At 45.4% G+C, this 22,994-nt stretch overlaps 1 protein-coding gene and 1 long non-coding RNA gene across 3 annotated transcripts in view; one reads left to right on the forward strand and one right to left on the reverse strand.

The window, feature by feature from the left end:
* HMG20A (high mobility group 20A) overlaps positions 1-22,994 on the forward strand; it is a 70,639-nt gene that overhangs the window by 22,726 nt on the left and 24,919 nt on the right. For both annotated transcript variants that reach the window (XM_017337992.4, XM_051834636.3), the window contains exon 2: positions 21,047-21,139. In XM_017337992.4, the coding sequence (XP_017193481.1) occupies positions 21,051-21,139 (89 nt within the window). In that variant the 5' untranslated portion in view covers positions 21,047-21,050. The remainder of the gene's footprint in view (positions 1-21,046; positions 21,140-22,994) is intronic.
* Positions 478-10,678, reverse strand: LOC149123211 (uncharacterized). Its single transcript, XR_016218426.1, has 2 exons — positions 10,197-10,678; positions 478-720 (listed from the first exon to the last, which is right to left on the reverse strand). It is a non-coding gene; the product is annotated as an uncharacterized LOC149123211 (long non-coding RNA).

The following is a 22,994-nucleotide window of genomic DNA, read 5'->3' on the forward strand; positions in this document are numbered from 1 at the left end:
GGATCTTGAAGTCCTCCTGTGGTGCTACAGTTTCCACAGTTGTGGTGCATTTGGGTTGTAGGTGAGTGGGGGTGTAAGTACTTGGCTGTATAAGAAGACTGTAAAACAGTCTTCTCAAGCCAATTGCCAGTGAAGGGACAGTACTAAATAAATATAATGGAGTGGGTTTTAAGTGTATTTTCTGAAAAGGGGAAAGAGCAACTTCAGTTTGCCAGTGATACAGTGTCAGCTGCAAACTATTTACTTCCTAGCAAAACAAACTGCTTGCAAAATTCTAATTGGCAGATTTCTTCTCCCTGGCGTTTAATTAAAATCTTTCTCTAGCAGCATATGATGCTGAAGATGGTGTATCGATGCACTTATTATACCGGGGAAGATTGTACCCTCTTCCTAGCTTTCAGCCCTAACTAATTGTGTAGTTGGCAAAGAGATCCATTCTTTACAATCTTTCTGTGCCTGGGTCAGCACCAGTGGAATTGTATTTCTTTCTGTAAAGAAATTAACTTTTATTTAGATAAACAAAGTCTTATCACATAGAAGTTGCAGTTCAGTTTTTGATTGTAGCTTAACGTCCATCATGTAATAAAACAGTTCTGGTGCATAGGATCGGAGCTGAGCTCTCTGCTTCCTCCCTGGAGGGCCCCCTCTAGGTGAATGCTGTTGTTCAGTAGAGGCCAAGTGGAAGACCAAACGTGAATTCATACAGTTGTGTGCTTGTCACTGAAAGACAGAAGATATCTAGCCAGTGATGAAGCAGCAGACATAGAATATATACATGTATGTAAGGATACTAGCCTATCAGTTAGCAGTTGATCACCCAATAGGTGGCTTGAGATCAGAGATTGGAAATTCAGAACCTTCTTTTTCAAATAGAATATATGGATTTCAGTTCAGTAGTACATGATTTTATGCACTATTTTAGAAAACAGTGAGTATGATGTAGTGATTATAAGAGTTTTTCCCACCCTGTGTACTTCAATTATTAATTGATTTTTTTTTTTCAAACTAGCCCCTACTTAGAAAAGGTGTGTATGTGCAGGTTTACTGTTTGGGTACTTAGTAAATATTCATAAAATAAACTTGTTACAGCTCTGAAGTTACCCTATAATAGTATCTCTATACTCTGCTGTCTTTCAAGCAAATTATATCACCCAAAACTTATAACCTGCTTTTCTATAATAGTGCTGGCATGTTTTTGGGAGTCAGTGGAAGGAAGATTAAAACATAACTGGCACCATGGGATCTCAGTTGGCTTTACGGTTTTCTTACCTTACTCAGTAATGCGTGTATAACAGTACTGAATGGCATTTGCTCTCTCGAGATTCTGGAGTTGATTGCAACAGAAATATATTCCAACAAAGAAAATAGATACTGTAATTAAAAGGATTATGGAGGAGACTGGAAATAACTCTATTTGATATCCTGTTCATTTGAAGACCTAAACCATGAACTTAAATACAGTGCTGTGGGAAGTAATGTTCATAGTTTGAAAATTTAGAGTAAAATCCCTCATAAATAGTTATATGAATTGAATATCAAATCTTATGCTCACTTATTCTTTTTTCTTAATATTTTAGTACTTTTTTCTTTGACTTGACTTGAGCTATGAGATGTATTTGTTTGTCTTTTATTAAGGAGAAGTGGAGGTTGGATCCACATTTTTTTGTTATTGAATATTTATCAGTCTTACTAGCAAATCAGCTGGATTATACTCCCCAAAGGGGTAAATTTGTAAGAAGTTTCATGTGAGAACAGAGGGTACCACAGATGTGAATCCAGTATGAGAAAGCTGATTTGTTTTTAATACATTGTTTTAAAGTTTTCTTGTCTGTTTCATTAACCAGGTCAAAATTCGTTTTCCTGATCCCAAAACGGATTTAAGGGTAGTCATACACTATGGATCAAGTTTTACTTTTTATTCTAATGATAAAATAATATCCTTATTGTAAAACATTCACAGTTTAGACATTCAGAACAAGTATAATGTTTTTGCTTTTAAACAGAGAAGTTTAAAAACATAGGAAGCATCTGAAGGCAGTGAGCGGCCTGACAGTGATTTTACATGCAGAATGCCGAGCAGTCAGGTCTGCATGTGAGAGGACTGCGGGCAGGAAAGGCACACAGGAGGCTCCTGGAGCCATGAGGGGCGAGGAAGGGCTTCAGCTGTGACAGCAGCCGTGCGACTGTGCAAGAGAGCAAATCAGCTGAGCTCGGCAGGGATGGGGTGTGAGTCTGAGTGGCAAAGCGGAGTCCCCTCAAGTGACACAGGACATGGAAGCTGGAAGATTTTGAGGAAAAGATCTTTCTTTCGGTTTTGTGTACGTTAAGTGTGAGTTGCCCATTGCCTAACAGAGGAAGACATCCTCTTAACCATTTGAGATACAGGCCTGGAATTTAAGAGATGGATGTAGATGCTATCACTATAAATTGTTACTGCGCATTGGAGTTGAGAGAGACGAGCAGGAAAACGTGGAGAAAGACAAGGGCTGAAGGCTGAAGGGGTGGGGGAAGAAAGAGCGCGGTGCACAGGAAGCCACCGAGGAGGGTGTGCAGAAGCAAGGTCAGTTACAGCATTAACGGCCCCCAAGCCCCGAGCTTGCCCCGGCCCGCCACCACTGGCCATCTAGTGTGTTCACTGCTGTTCCCATGGGTCACAGAAGAAGCGCTGATGCCTACTAGGGACATACCTCAGCAGGCCAGACGCAGATGCAGAAGAGCTGTGCAAGGAATAAGCGTGCTTGTCGGCTGTGCCACTTGGCTGGCGTGCCCAGGACTGAGTGGTTTTGCTGGGACAGTTCACATCCTAGAGGTTGTCAAGGACAGTGTAAGACCCAATGAGGAGATCTGCCACTGTGTCACCCAGAAATTTAGACCAACTTGAAATGAACCAGGCATCTCTGCTTCAGAGGACATGGCCTTGACAAAGTGTGAACTCTGATGGAGGGCTTCCCAAGGTTTTACTGGACTTGCTGCTTGATTATAAGCATCACCTGGAAACAGTGTTGATAAAGGACTTTAATGAGCACCAGACAGTGCAGTGGTAGCTTGGACTTTTTAAAAGGGAAAAGATTTTAAACGGGGGGGGGGGGGGGGGATACTCTTCTTGTCTTCACAGTCTGAAGATTGAGTGGTATGCATTCTCCAAATTGAGGTGAGCTAAATGTCTCTCATGAGAAACTCTGACAGTCTAAGATGATAAGCATTGATTTCTCTTCCTGCTCTCATAAGTGTGCAGATGTGGCCAGCTATGTGCTGTAAATAGTGACGTACATTTAAAATTCACATTTGAAGTGAACATCTGTAAGCTGGTTATCTACTTGGGTTGAAGCATAACTTTTAAATACTTTTGGCCGAAAGAATACCATTCAGAGGTATAAAGAAGTAGACAAGTGAAGAAATGTAGGCTAATAATAGAGAATCCTGGACATTTTAGAGCTGCAAGGAATCCAGCAGTGACTAGAGGAATCAGGATAAGGAGTCTTGTGGGAATGTATTTAGAAGAGGGAATGCACTTGTTTTTAATATCACCAAGAGCTAGAATGAGAACCCAAGGAAGGAATCTCCCTGAGGATGGGTTTGGAGATTATTATATAGAAAAACTTTCTGATTGTCAGAGGTTTCGGAACAACTTGGAGAGAATTTCATGTTGGGGGCCAGGATTTGGTTGGACTCAGTGACCTTTGTGGGATCTGTAAATCCTAGAAATTTTATCCAAACCAGTACTTTTTTCTTTTCCTTGAATTTTTAAAAGTATGATATTTATGGTACATTAGAAAAATTTAAATTTATTGTACAGGTCAATGAATTTTTTATTACAGGTATACATCTGTGACTATTTCCCATTTTTAAAGATTTATTTATTTAAAAGGCAAAGTTACAGAGAGAAGGAGAGGGAGCTCTTCTATCCACTGTTTCACTCCCTGAATGGCCCCTGGGGCTGGGGCTGGGTAAGGTCAAAGCCAGGAGCCAGAAACTCCCATCTGGGTCTCCCACGTGAGGGCAGGGGCCCAAACTCTTGGGCCATCATCCACTGCTTTCCCAAGTGCATTAACAGGGAGCTGGATCAGAAGTGGAGTGACTAGGACATGAACCAGTGCCCATATGGCATGTCGGCACTGTTTGACTTGCTACACCACAGTGCCAAGCCCAGCCTGCAAATATCTCTACCACTTCAGGAGACTCTCTGGTTAGTGCCCTCTCTGCCCTGACAGGACATAACCATTTCTGGTTTTGCAAGACACCATGCAGTTGTCTTATTTGTTTTTCAACTTCATATAAATGGATTCACGAGGTATTTACTTTCAGGAATACGTGTCTGGCCTATAGGATATGACTCCCACACCCCACATTGGAGTGTTTGGGTTCGTTTTCCCTATTTTGACTCCTGCCAGTGCAAATCCTAGAAGACAGTAGTGACGGCTGAAGTAATTGGGTCCCTGACACCCACGTGGAGACCTGGATTGCGATCCAGTTCCTGGCTTGGGCTGCAGGCCAGCCCTGGATGTTGCAAGCATTGTGGGGGAGTGAACCAACAGTTGGGAGTGCTCTTGTTGCTGTTTAAAGAACAAAACAAACTCCCTTGGGAATTCATTCTCTTGAAAAACTTTGCTAGGTTTGCTGCTTTTGCTCATCTTTATTTCTAGGAGATTCATCCATGTTCTTTGGAGCAGCGGTTTTAATCTGTACAGAATTCTGATTTCACTGTTGGAATATACTATCATGGTTCCCTGTGACTGCTGATGGACATGTGGTTTGGTTCCACGAGGCTGCTGTTAGCAGAGCTGCTATAAACTCTTAGATATTTGTGTGTGTGTGTTGGGGCAAATGCCCTCATTTCTCTGGGGCTTTTTTTAGGCGTGAAGTTTCTGGTTTACAGGATAGATGTAGTGGGTGTAGTGCTACAGTTTCCCAACGTAATTGTGCCCATTTAAATCCTCAGTCGTAACATGATAGACTTTCAGTTCCTCATTCATTATATTAGCCATCCTTTTTCTATGGTTATTGGTCTTTTGTATAGTCTCCTTTTAGAAGTACTTGTTTTTAGTGCTTTATAAAGATTGGGATCTTTATCTTACTGATTTTAGGAACTCTGTTCAAACTATCAGTGTTTGGTGAATCCATGTATTACAAATATAATTCTAGTTTGTGACTTTTCACTCTTCCAGTAGAGTATTTTGATACCCAGACTTTTTAATTTTAGTGAATTCCAGTTTTTCACTTTTCTCTTGTAGTTAGTGCTTTGTATCCTCTTTAGTAAGTCTTTGCCAGGGTCACATTTAGACCTGTAGTTCTTTTTTTATTCTTTTTAATTTATTTATTTGAGAGAGAAAGACAAGAGAGCTCTCCATGGGTTCTCTCTCTAGATCCCTACAATGGCCAGGGTTGGGTCAGGCTGAAACCAGAAGCTGGGAACCCCAGGTCTCCCACAGAGGAGGCAGGAGCCCAGTTCCTGGGGCCACCACCGCTGCCTCTCGGGGTGCACTGGCAGGACGCTGCAGTCAGGAGGCAGAGCTGGGAGTTGCCCCCAGTAGTCTGCTGTGGGACATGAGCCTTTAGTCACCAGACTAATACCCAGCGTGGGGTTTATACTGTGCCCTCCTGCTCCCTGCACTCCAGCCCGAGGGGCTGATTCACAGGGAGTGAGGGGCGGGGACAGCGCTGGAAATAGCCCTCTCGGTTTCTTTCAGCAGAAATCATGTTACTACTGAGGATTTCCTTCAGCTGTGATTTTATTTTTTTTCTGAGGGAAAGGAGTAGAAAGTCTAGTTAAAGAGAATGTTGGCTCTTTGTGTTGTCATTTAAAAAAAAGTACTCATGCATTGCATGTAAAATTAAAATTTAATTTAAAAATCTGTGATTCTGGATGACACTTCTCTTTTTTTTGAAGTCCCGTAGCTGTGTTACTGAAAGGGCGCTAGAGCTGACGGGAAGTCGTCTCTCCTGATCCCACCACCCTGACATGTGCTGAGTGTTTCGGTGTTTTCTTCCCATCTTCTTTATGTGTCTGCTCTTTTAATGTGTTTATAATCTGTGTAATATACTTTCTAAAAATAGATCATCGCAAACTTGTAGTATGATTAACAAAAAAAGCCTTCATGTTCTTTTATTATTTGCAGGGCACCTAGAAAAATTCTCTATTCATCCTCACAATATCCTTTTGATATAAGTACAGTAGGTATTAGCCCCATTTACATATGAAGACATTGAAAGCAGATAATCATACAGTGCTTCTGCTTGGTGTTATAACAATTTCTGTTCAAGGCAAAAGTACCTGCTAACACAAGCAAGTGGGTGCATTCACAGTAGTCTGAAGAGTAGACCAGTCATTGTACACATCCTGCTCCTTGGGATCTGCTGCCTAACTGGACTAAGCAAACCCTCGAACAGCAGTGGGCAACTTTGAAAATACACTTTGTCAGGCCGGCACCACTGCTCACTAGGCTAATCCTCCGCCTGCGGCGCCGGCACACCGGGTTCTAGTCCTGATTGTTCCTCTTCCAGTCTAGCTCTCTGCTGTGGCCCGGGAGGGCAGTGGAGGATGGCCCAGGTCCTTGGCCCCTGCACTCTCATGGGAGACCAGGAGGAAGCACCTGGCTCCTGGCTTCGGATCAGCGCAGCGCACCGACCAGTAGTAGCCACTGGGGGTTGAACCAATGGAAGGAAGACTTTTCTGTCTGTCTATCTCTCTCACTAACTCTGCCTGTCAAAAAAAAAAAAGAAAATTCACTTGGTCAGATTTCTGTGAACACACCCAACGCCAAGAATACTGGGGTGTTTTACTCAGCCTGGTGACTGGCTGCAGCACAGCTAACGTGGTTTTCTGCTGGGTTTTGTTTCACCTGGAAGCAAAGGGGAACCCTCCGTAGTTTGCAAGCCAGGAAGGTTACATCTGACCACTTGTTCTGAATTGCCGCGGTGGGCCCTGTGTCCAGCCATTGAAGCCTCCTCATGTTGGGTAGGTTATCAAAGGAGAAACGATCCTGAGAAACTGGTCTGTTAGCTCTCGAAGTATGTCAAATTGGAATGGTTTTTTTTTTTTTTTTTTTTTTTTTTTTTTTTGACAGGCAGAGTGGACAGTGAGAGAGAGAGACAGAGAGAAAGGTCTTCCTTTTGCCGTTGGTTCACCCTCCAATGGCCGCCGCTGCAGCCGGCGCACCGCGCTGATCCGATGGCAGGAGCCAGGGTCCAGGTGCTTTTTTCCTGGTCTCCCATGGGGTGCAGGGCCCAAGCACCTGGGCCATCCTCCACTGCACTCCCTGGCCACAGCAGAGCTGGCCTGGAAGAGGGGCAACCGGGACAGAATCCGGCGCCCCAACCGGGACTAGAACCTGGAAATTTGAGTCTTATGGTTATTTGGCAACTTTCTGAAGTCTCACACATTGTCAGCTTGATGATTCACAAACAAAATATTTCCCGAAGTAACTGCACTTTAAATTTTCTTTGAGTTGCAACTGTCCTGTTCAGCACAGTCAATGGTGCCTGCTGGTTCTGTGAGGAAAGCTGCAGTTCTTTCTGGACAAAGCAGGGAAAGCCATGTTGCCCTGCCTTTCTTTCCTACAACTAAAGATTTCTTTTCGCCTTCAGCTTTTGGCTGAGGAAATTTCCCTACTAGCCAATGGCCTCTGTTCTTCTTTTAGGAATTCTTTCTAGGGAGAGAATTCAGTTTGTAAGTCAGTTGATTAACATGAAGAACACCTGGATGGAATCCTTTGCCATTTTATTATAGTTTTTATAAGTGTTTTGATCTTCCTTCTCAAGCATGTCTCCTTTGCTTGCAGTCTTCATTGACTCTTGAGAGATCTGTTGCCTGTGAGAGAAAGCAGCATTCTTCCCACCTCTTCTGAGGCTGGTTTCACAGCTGCAGGTCCGAGCTACAGAAGATGCAGAAGCAGCGGTCCTGACCAGTGAGGACCTGCCCTAGAGCTGTGGACCAGCAGTGTTACGTTTGGCCCATGGCTGTTGCTGCGTCCTCACACACTGCCTCCCTGGCTCCGCCCCGAGTCCTGCTGGTGTGGCCCTCTCTGCCTGGATCCGGATCTGCGTCTGGATTGCCAGACATGGAAGTCCTCTGGGCGGGGCGTCCCTTCTCAGCTGACTACTCAGCTGCTGGGTTTTGCTTCCTTCTTTCCGGTGTATCTGTGACTCTCAGGATGAAGAGCGGTGGTCTTAGCTGCTTGCCCCTCATTCAGTTCATCTCTGTTTCTTCCCTGATTCTCACAGTTAAGTAAATAAATACCTTTACACACTCCAGGAACTCCCACCTTCCACATTCTTTCTAACTGTTAACCCATATGACCCTAGCTTGATTCTAGGCTGTAAAGGGAAAAGACTTTTTTGTAAAAAAGAAAAAAAATCTTATTGCTGCTGTCTCAGTGACTTACAATAAACTGTGTGAAAAACAGTTTTAACTTTTCTGGAAACTTATATCTCCTCTTGATAAACAGAAATTCTATTCTGGTAAACCCTCTGTGAGTGAAACTATAGGTATGTGTCTTTACTGAGCAAAACTACTAACTGTTTGTATTTTTGTAACTAAAACGAGCATGATTCTTCTTTCCAAAGATAAAATGAAATGTGATTTTCAAATGCCTTTTTGTATACGTATGCATATATTGCCCTGGAGGGAGAGTGTGGCTGCACTAGCATTCCTAGCGCAGTTCATACACACCCGCTCCATAGTGCACCAGTGTCCACGCTAAGGGAGCTGCGCCAGGTTTTAGCGGATTACTATAGCTCTTAGGTCCAGCACTGGTCCAGAAATTGTCTTATATGGGCAGTCATTTCCTTGTTTACTACTAATAAAAGCAGTACATAGATAGCCTGTGTGGAGAGAGCACTTTGGCACCAATAAGCACAATAAGAAAACAAAAAAAGGCAACAAAACCACTAGGTAGACTGCGATGGCAAAAGACAATGCCCTGCTTATAAAATGACGAATTTTGCTTTGATGGAAGACAGTGCTTTCTGCTTCCCTTGCGTTATCACAGTGTTCCACATAAAAGTGATACAAAATACTGTCCTAGATATTTTGGCTTTGTTGGGTTTCTCCCTGCCAGCGCATTTTGTGTCCTGATGTTACCCTCGGGAAACAGCTCCCCATCACAGTTCCACTGAGGAGAAAGAAGTCTGCACTCTGCCCGGTTCCTTCTCATAGCCTAGTGCTCCTGTCATCCTTAAGGTAGTGTTCGATTCAGAAGCCTGCAAAGCTGCTACCTGAGGGGATGGTACCCGGGCAGGCATCTGGCCTAGGGGCCTTCATTGAGGAAGGCACCCACGACTCACATCACAGTGCCTGGGTTTGACTCTGACTCCAGCTGCCTGCCGATACAGACCCTGGCAGGCGGTGGTGTTGATGCCGGTAACTGAGTCCCTGCCACACATGTGAGAGAGCCGGATTAAGTTCCTGGCTGATGGCTTCAGCCCCTTTCTTGGGGTTCTTGCAAGCATCTCTATCCCTGCTTCTCAAATAAGTAAATAAATAAACAAATCATAAAGAAGATTTACGTTCCCAACTCTGGCATTTTCTTCCCACATAGCGTTCTACGGTCTGTGGTCCATGAGACTAAAGTTCTGTGATACAAAGCTGCACACCAATTGACACTAACCACCATCTTGGTCACACAGTGCAGGTGATCAACAAATGTTGGTTATTGAAATATAAACCCTAGAAGCATTTGCATTAGAAGGAGGCTGGATTGCCTTTTTTTTTTTTTTTTTTTTTAAGATTTATTTGAAAGGCAGAGTTACAGAGAGGCAGAGGCAGAGAAAGATCTCTCCGTTGAGGATCCAGGAGCTACCTCTGGGTCTACCATGGGTGCCCAAGGACTTGGGCCATCTTCCACTGCTTCCCCAGGCCATAGCAGAGAGCTGGATCGGAAGTAGAGCAGCCGGGACTAGAACCAGAGCCCATATGGGATGCCGGCACTGCAGGCAGCAGCCTTACCCACTACACGACAGTGCTGGCTCCTGGATTACTTCTTGTGACCCTCCCCCACAAAAAAAAAAAAATCACTACATTAGCTTCAGAAAAAAATTATGAATAGTCAGCATTGCCTCCTTTACCAGTAAGCATGATACAAGACTACAGTTAAAGTGTATGCAGACCTCAGTTTAGGCATTTTTTTAATCTTTTTCCCCCCTCCCAGCTACTTTGAACTCTACCTTTAAAATATATTAGGAATCTGAGCACTTCTCACCCTCTCCGCCACTGCCACTCTGGTTCAGGCCGCCACAATCTTCTAGCTGGATTATTGCTGTAGCTTCCCCAGTGATCTCCTTGCTGCCTCCGTTTTCCTCTCCTCCCATCAGTCTGTTCTCAGAACAGCAGCCAGAGTGTTCCTAGAGATCTTATGCCTTTTGTACTTAAAACCTAGTAACTTCCCCTTACTCTGACCACCAAGCCGTGGATGGGTGGTCTGAGCCATCGCCTGCGTTCAGTCCAGCCCCTTGGCACTGGTTGCTCCCCCTGCTGGGAGGACTCTCTCCCACACATATGCATCTCTCCCCAGAGATTACCTAGTGATGATACTAGTTTTCTTTCCTGGTCTCTGTATATGAAATTGCAGACACCCACTTCCATTGAAGGCTCCCTAACCTCCTTTCCTACTGTATTTTTTTCTTTAGTACTCTCATTATACATCATTATTCATTTTACTTATTTTATGTTGATTTTTTATCTTTCCCAGTACACTAAGCAGAGATTTTTTGCCTTTTTTTTTTTTTTTTTTTTTTTTTTAAGATTTATTTGAAAGGCAGAGTCGTGGCCAGCGCTGTGGCTCAATAAGCTAATCCTCCGCCTGCAGCGCTGGCACACCAGGTTCTAGTCCCAGTCAGGGCGCCGGATTCTGTCCCGGTTGCTCCTCTTCCTGTCCAGCTCTCTGCTGTAGTCCGGGAGTGCAGTGGAGGATGGCCCAAGTCCTTGGGCCCTGCACCCACATGGGAGACCAGGAGGAAGTACCTGGCTCCTGGCTTCAGATCGGCGCAGCACGCTGGCCGTAGTGGCCATTTGGGGGGTGAACCAAAGGAAGGAAAACCTCTCTCACTCTCTCTTTCACTGTCTAACTCTGCCTGTCAAAAAAAAAGTTTTAAAAGACTCAATACAGACAAGTCACTTTTTAAAAAGATGTCATTTAGATATAGATAAGAATTGTGAAGTATTACAGGCAAAAAAAAAATCCTAAGAGGATCCTGCATTCATAGTGCTTTTCAAGTATCTTTTAAGTTCTTACAACATGTATTTAAAAGAATCTAAAACTAGAAATTGTAGACAGGGATATTAAGGATGTGGGAAAGAAAAACATTAAAGAATTCCAGTTAGTGGACGAATACTCAGAAGATAGATCTTGGGCCTATGTCCACAGGTTGATGAATGGATGAATATTGATATGTATTTTAAATGAAAATCTTTAAGGTAAATGCAGTTTTTTCCTGATTTGCCATTTTAATCTTTTCAGTTAACTATTTACCTCCTTCTATGCAACTGGATGTCTGCCATTAGACAAAGCCTCCATAATTGTGCTTCTGAGTTTTTGCTTTCAAAGACAATGCTAAACTACTTGGATCTCTAGTTGGAAAACATTGTAGGCAGTATAAAGAAGTGAGAAGAAAGCTTTTCACTAAGAGGAAACGCTGCGAGAGAGAGGTTCTGGGAATTCACTGGAAGACTTGCCTAAGTCTCTCAGCAAAATCTCCCTTCTCAGGGGCCAGCATTGTGGCATAGTGAATTAAGCCTCTTGTGCAACTCCGGCATCCTATAGAGGTGCCAGTGATCCACTTCAGATCCAGCTTCCTGCTAATGCATATGGGAAAGCAGCAGATGGCCCAAGTGCTTGGGCCCCTGTACTCAGGTAGGAGACCCAGATGGAGTTCCTGGCTCCTCCTTTGACCTTGCTCAGACCCAGCTCCAGAGGCCATTTAGGGAGCAAAACAGTGTTTGCAAGATCTTTCTGTTTCTCCCTTTTGCTCTATAATTCTTTCAGATAAATAAATCTTCAAAAAATTTTTTTCTTTTAATTTTAGAAAGTGTTCCTGCATCCCCAGCCATTCCTATTCAAGGAGTTCACAAACTTACTTGCCTGTAAAATGAAGCAATGTGAATGAAGAAGTGAGGTGTGGAGACTGTGGAGACAGCTTAGTTACCTAGCACCAGCCAAATGCAGCCCTTCCTGGATCTAGGTTAGGTATTGGCAGATGTTTTTTATACGTATAAAAGAATTTGGAGATCCTGATTTTGTTTTTATCTGTATGTTTTATTTATTGGCAGCTTATTCAGATGTGTGATATATTTGTGTTAGATTTATTGATTTATTTGAAAGGCAGAGTGATGGAGAGAGAGAGAGAAAGAGATCTTGGATCTACTGGTTCACTTCCTCAAATGGCAAGAACAGCAGCCAGGGCTGGACCAGACTGAAGCCAGAAGCCAGGAACTTCATCTGGTGTCGCTCCCCCTCTTCGTGGAGGAACGACACAGGACCCTGCCTAGGCTTCATATCCGAGTCACGGCACCATTATGTCGCTCCCCCTCTTCGTGGAGGAACGACACAGGACCCTGCGCTGTTCTTTTGTCTGCTCGGCCCTCCCCGGGTTTGCTGCTGGTTCTTCCCAGGTTGGCTACCGTCCCTTCCACCTCCGTGGAAGGGCGGTTCCCCCTGCCACTTTCCCCACTTCCGCGGGGGAGCGGCACACTGCCGGCCGTCTCTCTCGGGGGCTGCACAGGTGTTCCTTCAGATAGATGTTCCCCTTAGATGTTCCTGGTGCATGTTGTCTCTCTCCTCTATAGTCCTCCTCCGCCAATCCCAACTCTGCTACCCACACGCCGAGCACGCTGCTCTCCTCCAATCAGGAGCAGCTCCTGCAGCTTGTCAAGTTGGTGAGAGGCAGCTGTGTAGAAGCTGTTTCCTCCTCTCCCAACGCCATATTGTGGGAGAGCAGATGCATAGAATAAGTCTTAATTCCAGTAACTTAGTCTAGTCCGAGTTGCTCCCCACAGGTTCTAGTCCTGGCTGCTCCATTTCCAATCCAGCTCTCTGCTACAGCCTGGGAAAGCAGTGGAAGATGGCCCAAGTCCTTAGGCCCCTACACCTACATGGAAGACCTGGAAGAAGCTTCTGACTTTGTATTGGCTTAGCTCCAGCCGTTTTGGCCATTTAGAGAATGAACCAGCACATGGAAGACCTCTCTCTCTCTGTCTGTACCTCTCTAACAATTATTTTTCAACTAAATAAATTTTTTAAAGTTTTTTCCTTTTTTTTTTTTTTAATTTTTTTGACAGGCAGAGTGGATAGTGAGAGAGAGAGACAGAGAGAAAGGTCTTCCTTTGCCGTTGGTTCACCCTCCAATGGCCGCCACGGCCGGCGCACTGCGCCGATCCGATGGCAGGAGCCAAGTACTTATCCTGGTCTCCCATGGGGTGCAGGGCCCAAGCACCTGGGCCATCCTCCACTGCACTCCCTGGCCACAGCAGAGAGCTGGCCTGGAAGAGGGGCAACCGGGACAGAATCCGGCGCCCCGACCGGGACTAGAACCCAGGGTGCTGGCACCACAAGGCGGAAGATTAGCCTAGTGAGCTGCGGCACCGGCCAAGTTTTTTCCTATCATAGTATTTGCACACTTCAGTGTTGCACGCAGCACATCCCGTTGTAGTTGTTTCCTTTTGTGGTGTTTTTGTTTTCCCTCCATCTACTGGAAGTGAGTTCTGCCCGAGGGCAGGATCCTCGGCTAAATCGCCAGCACTGGCATGGTGCTAGGCATCTAGCCTGTGCTCAGGCAGTATTGGCGGACGTGAGCAACCAGTTGGCTTTTCTTTCTTTAGTGGGTGAGAGCGAAATCACTTGAATAAATCTGGAGCAAAGTTTATGCTAAGATGGAACGCTTACACATGATAGCGGAAATGGAAATTTGCAAATCCCAGTCAGAATTGACATTAAATCCCTGGCAGGAATATGCCATTGTGTGAAGACAGTCTCACTCCTTGCAAGTAATAAAAGAAAAAGCATGGATAAGAACATGCTTAGAGAATGCAGAATTATAGAGTGAAGTTGACCATCTGCAAAAGCAGGTTTATTACCTGAGCGATAAATCAATAACCAGATGACTGAAAAGCTTCATTCAGTTAAAGAATAAGCTGTGGTTTTAAGCCAAGTATAGCTGCCACAGTATAACAAATCCGTGAGGTACATAGCTGTATTTTTTAATTAAATACATGTTTAACAAATATCCATCATGTTCCCAAATAAGGTAAGAGGGGGTGGAATAAAAGGTAACTAAGGCACTGTCCCCAGCCTATTAGAAAAGGGAAGTCTATACCACCGCAGAGTTGAGTATTAAGACAGGGATTCAGTACAGGTACTCTGGGAGAGCAGAAGAGGCTGCCTCCCAGGTTCTTTGTTGACCTAGGAAAAGAGGCAGACAGGAGACACAGCTGAGCTGAGACCCAGTGTCGCTCCCCCTCTTCGTGGAGGAACGACACAGGACCCTGCGCTGTTCTTTTGTCTGCTCGGCCCTCCCCGGGTTTGCTGCTGGTTCTTCCCGGGTTGGCTACCGTCCCTTCCACCTCCGTGGAAGGGCCGTTCCCCCTGGCCACTTTCCCCACTTCCGCAGGGGAGCGGCACACCGCCGGCCGTCTCTCTCGGGGACTGCACAGGTGTTCCTTCAGCTAGATGTTCCTCTTAGATGTTCCTGGTGCATGTTGTCTCTCTCCTCTATAGTCCTCCTCCGCCAATCCCAACTCTGCTACCCACACGCCGAGCACGCTGCTCTCCTCCAATCAGGAGCAGGTCCCACAGTCTATTAGTTGAACTGGAGGCAGCTGTGTAGAAGCTGTTTCCTCCTCTCCCAACGCCATATTGTGGGAGAGCAGATGCATAGAATAAGTCTTAATTCCAGTAACTTAGTCTGGTCCAAGTTGTTCCCCACACCCAGGGTGTAAGTAAGTAGCCTCCAAAAGGAATTGGGGTACTCAGGAAGTGTCCCAACAGGAGACACTTGCAAGGATAAAAGGAAGAGCAGTAGGGTGCATTTGTAAGTAGAAAGCACTGCAGGATGCCAGGAGAGTTCAGATCTTGCCCACAAAGTGTGCTGGGAGAGCTAGAGATGGCCACACGCAGAAGAATGAGTATGGAGCTCCTGCCTCACCGCATATACACTGTTAAAATTAACTCTGAATGGATCAAAGACATACTTACATTTATGTAAAATTAGAATACTCCTACTAGAACACATTGAGGTAAATACATCTTCATGACTTGGATTAGACAGTGGTTTCTTAGCTTTGATCTCTAAAGCACAGCCATCAAAGGAAAAAAATGGATGCTAATTTGTGGAGTTTTTTTTAAAAGATGTATTTATTTACTTATTTGAAAGGCAGAGAGAGAGCTTCCATCCGCTGGGTCACTCCCCAAATGGCTGCCATGGCCCAGGGCAGGGCCAGGCTGAAGCCAGGAGCCAGGAACTTCTTCCAAGTCTCCCACATGAGTGCAGGGGCCCAAGTAGTTGAGTCATTTTCCACTGCTTTCCCAGGCACATTAGCAGGGAGCTGGATTGCAAGTAGAGCAGCCAGGAGCCAAACCAGAACCCATATGGGATGTTGGCATTGCAGGTGGCAGCTGAACCTGCTGCACCACAGCGCCAGCCCCCAAAATAGGCAATTTGGACTTAACAAAATTAAAATTGTGGGCTGGCATTGTGCCTCAGCAGGTTGAGCCACCCCTTGTGATGCCAGTATCCCATATGGATTCTGGTTCAGGTCCCAGCTGCTCCACTTCCTATCCAGCTCCCTGCTAATGTGCCTGAGAAAGCAGCAGAGCATGGCCCAAGTACCTGGGCACCTGCCAACCATGTGGGAGGCCTGGATAAAGTTCCTGACTCCAGGCTTCAGCCTGACCCAGCCCTGGGCACTGTAGCCATTTCAGGAATGAATCAGCAGATGGAAGGTCTCTCTGACTCTTCCTCTCTGTGACTCTGCCTTTCAAATAAATAAATAAATCTTACAAAAAATTAAAAACACATGTGCTTCAAAGGACACTACCAAGAAAATTAAGACAACCCAGAGAATTGGAAACAGTACTTGCAAATAATATATGTGATAAAGATCTAGTATCCAGAATATAAAAAGAACTTTTAAATTCAGTTCTCCAAAGAAGGTATATGATATAAGTGGCCAATATGCATCTGAAACGATGCTGGCTGCCATCACTTATTAGGGGAGTGGGTATGGAAGCTACACTGAAGTACTACTGCACATCTAGCAGGTGGCTGTGATCCAGAAGCTGAGCGGTAAGCCGTGCGCTAAGGCTGTTCTCAGCAGAACCTGGAACCCTGATGCTCTAATATTGGGAAAGTCAAGTGGTCTGGGTGCTTTAGAAAACAGTTTGGCCTTTCCTGAACATGGTAAGCATGGAGCTGCCAGTATTCCACTCCTAGGTGTTTACCCAGGAGTATTGGAAACATGTCTACACCAAAGCTTACACAAAAATAGTCAAAAGCAACTACATTCACAGTAGCGAAAAAGTAGAAACAACTCAAGTTTTACCAGCTTGTGAATGGATAAACAAAATGTAGGATAGCCCTTAAATGAAATATTCTTCAACCATAAAAAGAAATGAAATACTGATACATGCTACAGTATGATGAACCCTGAAAACATTGTGTGAGATGAAAGTAGCCTGACACAAAAGGCCACGTATTGGGTAATTCCATTTATGTGCAATGTCCAGAATAGGTAAGTTCATAAGACAGTAGATTAGTGTTTGCCCTGGACCGGGGCGGGGGGGGGGGGGGGGAGGGATTGACCTGCTAGTGGGTATCAGGTTTCTGTTTGGCAAGTTGTCCCAATAATTATGGTGTCAGTTGTACAAACTTGTGAATATACTAAAAACCACTAAATTAGATGCCTTAAAGGGATTTTATGTTATCTTAATTATATCTCACCAAAAGAAAGCAATTTAGGGTGTCTTCTGGTGTGACCTGGGGACATGTGGAATGTAAAAACATGAGACTGAATTGGAGGCTAGCGGTGAGTTAGGTTTGAGCTGGGTTATAAACGTGACAGATGATTTAGCACTTGGGAAATATTCTAAGAACATAAAGAAAGCTGAGAGTATCAAGGGCCCAGTTGTGATTGGATACCATAAATTTACGGGAGCACCCCTTATTCTGTCACTGTTTTCTAAACCAAGTTAAGCCAGAACTCAGAGTTAATCTATATCTAATAGTTGGGAAGTTAACAGGGAAAGGGAGCCAGGAATGTTGGCAAAAGGACATAACAAAACGTAACTGTGGAACCTTAAGCTGGAGAGAAGGGAAAGTCAAGGATCAATGAATAGACGCTTGTATGGGAGAAATTGAGAGCTGAGAATGATAGGAGAGAGTGGTCAGATTTGGAATTTGAAGCTGCTGTAGCCAAGTGACCTGATCTTCAGGGAGCCAGGGATTTTGCGTGAGACTGGTATGGAGAATGCAGAGGGCGGTATGCCACATCTCGGTTGAGCTGTATACCTGGGGAGAAGTGATGGGAGAGGAATGCAGTGCATTTCATCAGGGGACCCAGTGAGTGGACGGGTGGATGTAAGGAAAGGGCCCTGGAAAAGAGCCAGCCCAGAAAGCGGTAGTTATGCTCCTAGCACCATCCAGCATGTTTGAATGACAGTCTCATTGGTGAGGTCATCTCTGCTTTGGAAACAAGCTTGGTTGAAGATGCTGTCTTAGATTCCACCTGATTTGCTCGGTCCTGGCCCCATATTGACCAGAGAGCAGCGTTCTGAGTAGGATTTGGCTCCCGTATTATTACAGAGAATGTGCTCATTGGTTGAGAAGTATCTAAAGTACTTAACGTAATTTTCGTTATAAGCTTTGAGATCATAATTAAAGCATTTTGAATTGGCACTCCTGTACATCGGGGTTTTTCAGTGAATGGTTTGGGTTGGAGGGGATTTTTGGATGTCTATGGCTAAGGTCCCAGATGCTGATCAGAGTGCAGGCCCCGGGGTCATAGTCATTTTGTGAGACACAAGCAGAAGCCTCCACTGGGTAAGTCCCCTCTGCAAAGAAACATCTGCACCATAAATCTATTTATATCAACTACAGTGGAAAACCAAACTTGTATATGTCTTTGTGTTTGTACGGAGTTCTCCCTCCCCCTCCCAGAGCAGCATTCATGACATTTCTTAAGTGCCTTGCATAGAATTTCAAAGTTCAGTGTGACCTCTGTACAGGGACATCATCAGGCACAGATGCTACACTTAAAAGGCTTTTGGCATTTAGTGTCTTAGGAGCCGTGATTCAGTTTGAATCACTCCCTCACAGACCATATGAAAGCACACTCTTGCAGAATCCCAGCCATATTCTTGGGAATCATTTTATTTTCCAACTTACTGGACTGCTTCAGATGCCTTTGGGTTTCACTGGACTTTCCTTCATTTCCTTCCTTTGTTGATCTTGGCCCCTTAACCCTCCACCCACTTTATTACTCATTTTTAGGGACCTGACTTCTCAGTAATAGAAAGTATGTCTGAACCCATATGGGCTGAGTAAAACAAACTTGAGAGAGGGGAAAAAAGGAAGAAATGTGTGTTCTCTGAACTTCCTTTGTTTATGTGATGTTTATATGTTGTTAAGGTAGTGGTATCCAGCTGTCTCCCTGCACTTCAGAAATAACTGAAGATCCTTGGGCGAGGCTGAGAGGGTCGTGGTGGTGTAGGGAATGAAGAGGCACTTCATTTGTCCACTCCAGATAATACGTCTTCTTTTGAGGTGTGAGAGCCATGCCGCATCCTGGTTCTTGAAAGACCATCGACTCTTAGAGACACTTCTAGAAAGAAAGAAGCATCAGGAATGAATCTTTTTAAGTTTGAGGATATACACCTGACTCAGTGCTCGCTCATTACAGTTAGACTGTGTGGTATCTAATTGATAATTTTCTCCCGGTAGAATGAGACTGGCGCTGGTGTGAGGTGGCGTTAGCTAGCCTTTTAAGGCCCAGGCTCTACTTTGGGCTTTGTGTAATGTGAACTTAAAACTTAAGTACACTTGGGTCAGGGTTGTTCTAGAAAATATGTAGAATGGAATTCTGTGTTTATTTGTTAGAGCCCTCCCCCTTGTAAACACCCCATCTTGACAGAACTGCAGAGGGCTGGCAAGCATTCCTGCACAGACCCAACTCCTCACTCTGGTCCAGTGGGAAGTTCCTCTCCAGCCACTGGCCCTGCCCACTCCACGGGAGATATGCTGGGGCACTTCAAAGTGTTCATAAAAGAATGGACATAAAAGGTGAATTTGTTTGGATGCAAAAGATTTTGAAATTCATGCCCATGTGGGCTCTTCCAAAAGTTCATGGAATGTATCTTATGGAAAAATTAAACATGGATTTCAGTCTGCACTAAAATAAACTTGTCTTTTAATTCCATTTTTATGAACTCTGTGTAATTCCCTCATGTATATTAAGCTACTTTGAGTATTTGATCTGTTTAATAATAAATTTCGAAGTGGAAATTAAATAAGAATAAGAAATAAAACAGGGGCTGGCACTGTGTTGTAGCGGGTAAAGCCACCGCTTGCAGTGCCAGCATCCCATATGGCACTAGTGTTAATCCCAGCAGTTCCACTTCTGATCCAGCTCTCTGCTGGGGCCTGGGAAAGCAGTGGAAGATGGCGCAAGCGCAAGGACTCCTGCACCCGCGTGGGAGACCCGGAGGAAGCTCCTGGCTCCTGGTTTTGGATCGGCACAGCTCCAGCCGATGCAGCCATCTGGGGAGTGAACCAGCAGACCTCTCTCTCTGCCTCTGCCTCTCTCTAACTCTGCCTTTCACATAAATAAATCTTTAAAAAAAAAAAAAAGAAAGAAAAAAGAAAACATCAGTGGACGTTGAATATCAGTTGCTCCACTGAACACGGAGAGCTAGTGTCAGTGTCAGTGTCCTTAGCGTTTTCTTTCCGTTTCCTAGCTGGGCTCTGGCTGCTGGCTTTCCTCTTAGTTGCTGCGTCGTTCGATCTCCTTAGCAGGCGCTCAGACGTGAGTGCTGAGGGAGCCCCTAAGTGATTCTCATGATTGCTGCACCGTTCTCCTGGTTGATTGAGGCTCTCTCTCTCTTGAGTGGTTTGCAGTTCCACTTAAGTAGCTGGTGTTTGGGGTCACTGCTGAATGTTCTGTTTGAATATCACTTTCATGATGAATGGAAGGCTGCTGCTTTTAGCTGTGTGGGGTGAAGCCCTTGGTGGTCGGCCTTGAAAGAGAAAAAATCACTCTTTGCACTGAGATGCTAAACGAAATTACTCTGTCACCTTGTCCTTTTATCCTCTCAGTTCGATAGCCTCCAGTTCTTGTGATTTATTTGTTTCCTCCAATTAAGCTTAGTTGTTTCCTATGCCCAGGTGCAGGCTGCTCCCCCCGCGGAGCCCAGTTCTGACCTGGAAGTGTGGTCCCTTTGACTCAGGACCACATCAGTGTGCCTTCTGCCCTCCACTTCCTTTGCATTAGTTCTCTCTGGAGGGCTTGGTTTGTCACCGTTTAACCTCAGGGTGATTCATCTGGGCCTGAGAACTGGTAATGCTGTAATCACCATGCTTTTCTTTCTATAATAATACTCAGAGCAGTTGCTACCTTAGCCTCTCTGTTTATGAAGCACTTTCCATTTAATCCCTCGCAGTAACCCTGTAGGTTAAGTCAGCAGTTCTGTCTGCGGCTGACATGGGGAAATGGTAGCTCAGAGAGGTTAAATAACGTGCTTAGGGCCGCGGTGCGTCGGGTTCCTGTGCTCCGCAGTTTCTACAGGAAATGAAGAATGCTAGTGAAAATACTCAGGAGGACTAGCAGTGTCCCAGTTGTTAAAAAGCTAACTGGTTTGTAATCTGGTCGGTTGGTGAGACTGGGGTTAAAAGCCCATTACCCATAGAGTTTAAATTGATGTGTCCAAGGGAAGAAAGTAGGTATTTCGGACAGTTTCTCTTCTGCTGCAGATGTGATAAAGTCAAGGAAGGCTGGCTCTCGAATTAGTGGAACTTGAACTGGAAGTAATTAAGCCGTTAATTAGTTTTTATTCTACCTTCCTTTCAGAGCGATGGAAAGCTTGATGGCCACTTCCACCCTGCCGCCCCTCTTTGCAGACGAAGATGGCGCCAAGGAGAGCAGCGACCTGCCTGCAGCTGGGTAAGCAGTTGCTTTGGGACACTGGGGCTCTGCGCTGGCTTCAGACCAAGCTTCCGAGCAGCCGTGAGGTGCTGGAGAGGCACTTGTCCCCGCAAGAATGGAAGGTGTATCTGTGGTGCTCGGCAGCGAGCAGAGCCACTGTGCACTGCTCCGTAGCCTGCATCCTGCTGCCTGTGCAGCGCGTGTGCTCCTGTGATCTGGTCCTGTGGCCGGGAGGCCTGGCAGAGATCTGTACTCTGTTCAGGAGACGCCTGCTGCAGAGCTCGCTCCAGGGGCAGATGCACTTCCTGTTCAAGTTGCCACAGATATTCAAATAATTCTTTCCAAAAGATCAGATTTTTTTTTTTAAGATTTATTTATTTGAGAGGTAGAGTTACAGAGAGAGAGAGTCAGAGAGAGAGATCTTCGATCCACCCATTAACTCCCCAAATGGCCGCTATGGCTGGAGCTGCGCCGATCCAAAGCCAGGAGCCAGGAGCTTCTTCTGGGTCTCCCACGTGGGTGCAGGGGTCCAAGGACTTGGGCCATCTTCTACTGCTTTCCCAGGCCACAGCAGAGAGTAGGATCGGAAGAGGAGCAACCGGGACTCAAACCAGCATCCATATGAGATACCAGCGCTACAGGCAGAGGCTTAACCTACTATGCCACAACACTGGCCCCAAGATGAGATTTTTAAATGTTCTTCATAAAGATGGATGCTTGGGAGCTTTAGCTGACTTCTGTCCCCCGCCTGCAGTCACTGGCCATGTGTGGAAAGGAGTCCAGGAAGGAGTTAGTAGCAAAGTCCACCTCTTCCCTTGAACCTCTGTTGCACTTGTGTTATCTTTTCTGAATATTTAGAAGCTTTTTGCAAAAGAAGAAATGTATTCACTAACAGGTTAAAGTGCTAGCTAATTCCCCAAGATAAATTATTTTAATATTCTTTAGAGCGCTTTAAAAAATAGACTCTACTGGGTAATTTTGTTTCCTTCCCTCACATCTCTGTTGCGTCTCATCAATATCTGCCTGTTGGTCTCGCTGCTTAGACAACTGTTCTCCAGGGCTTTTCTGAAGGCCACCTACTCACCAGACCCAGTCCACTTGGTACAGATTTCCTGGGTGTCTCCTCTGTGCCCAGTGGTGTTGAAGGCATTGGATAAAAAATTATGATAGAGGCCGGCACCGCGGCTCATTTGGCTAACCCTCCGCCTGCGGCGCTGGCACACTGGGTTCTAGTCCTGGTTGGGGCGCCAGATTCTGTCCCGGTTGCTCCTCTTCCAGTCCAGCTCTCTGCTGTGGCCCAGGAAGGCAGTGGAGGATGGCCCAAGTGCTTGGGCACCTGCACCCACATGGGAAACCGGGAGGAAGCACCTGGCTCCTGGCTTCGGATCGGCGCAGCTCCGGCCATAGCGGCCATTTGTGGGGCGAACCAATGGAAGGAAGACCTTTCTCTCTGTCTCTCTCTCTCTCGCTAACTCTGCCTGTTTAAAAAAAATTGATAGACAATAATGCTAGCTAGCCCTTAAAGACCTCTAATTCTTCTGGGAACGTCAGGCAATAAGCAGAATAAATAAATAGAATAGATATGACATTGATAAGAACAATGGATTGCAGAATAAAGTGTAAAGAGGTACAGGAAAGGTTTGGGGGTGCAGTTTTAGATGGGGTGGCCCAGACAGAATTTGGAGAAAGGGATTTGAGTCAAGACCTAAAGGAAGGAAGCGTTATTTTGAGGCAGAGGGAGCAATCAGTGCAAGGGCCTGAGGTCAGAGAGTTTCTGCCTCTTGGAAAGTGCCAGAAGGCCTGTGAGACCAGAGCAGGGTTACTGGTGGAGGGCAGGAGAGGCTACCCCGTTATCAGCCTGAGCGTACATAGG

Source organism: Oryctolagus cuniculus, chromosome 12 (genome assembly GCF_051225735.1).
Source record: "Oryctolagus cuniculus isolate XC-2025 breed Fujian yellow rabbit chromosome 12, ASM5122573v1, whole genome shotgun sequence".
In the NCBI taxonomy this organism is placed as follows: domain Eukaryota; kingdom Metazoa; phylum Chordata; class Mammalia; order Lagomorpha; family Leporidae; genus Oryctolagus; species Oryctolagus cuniculus.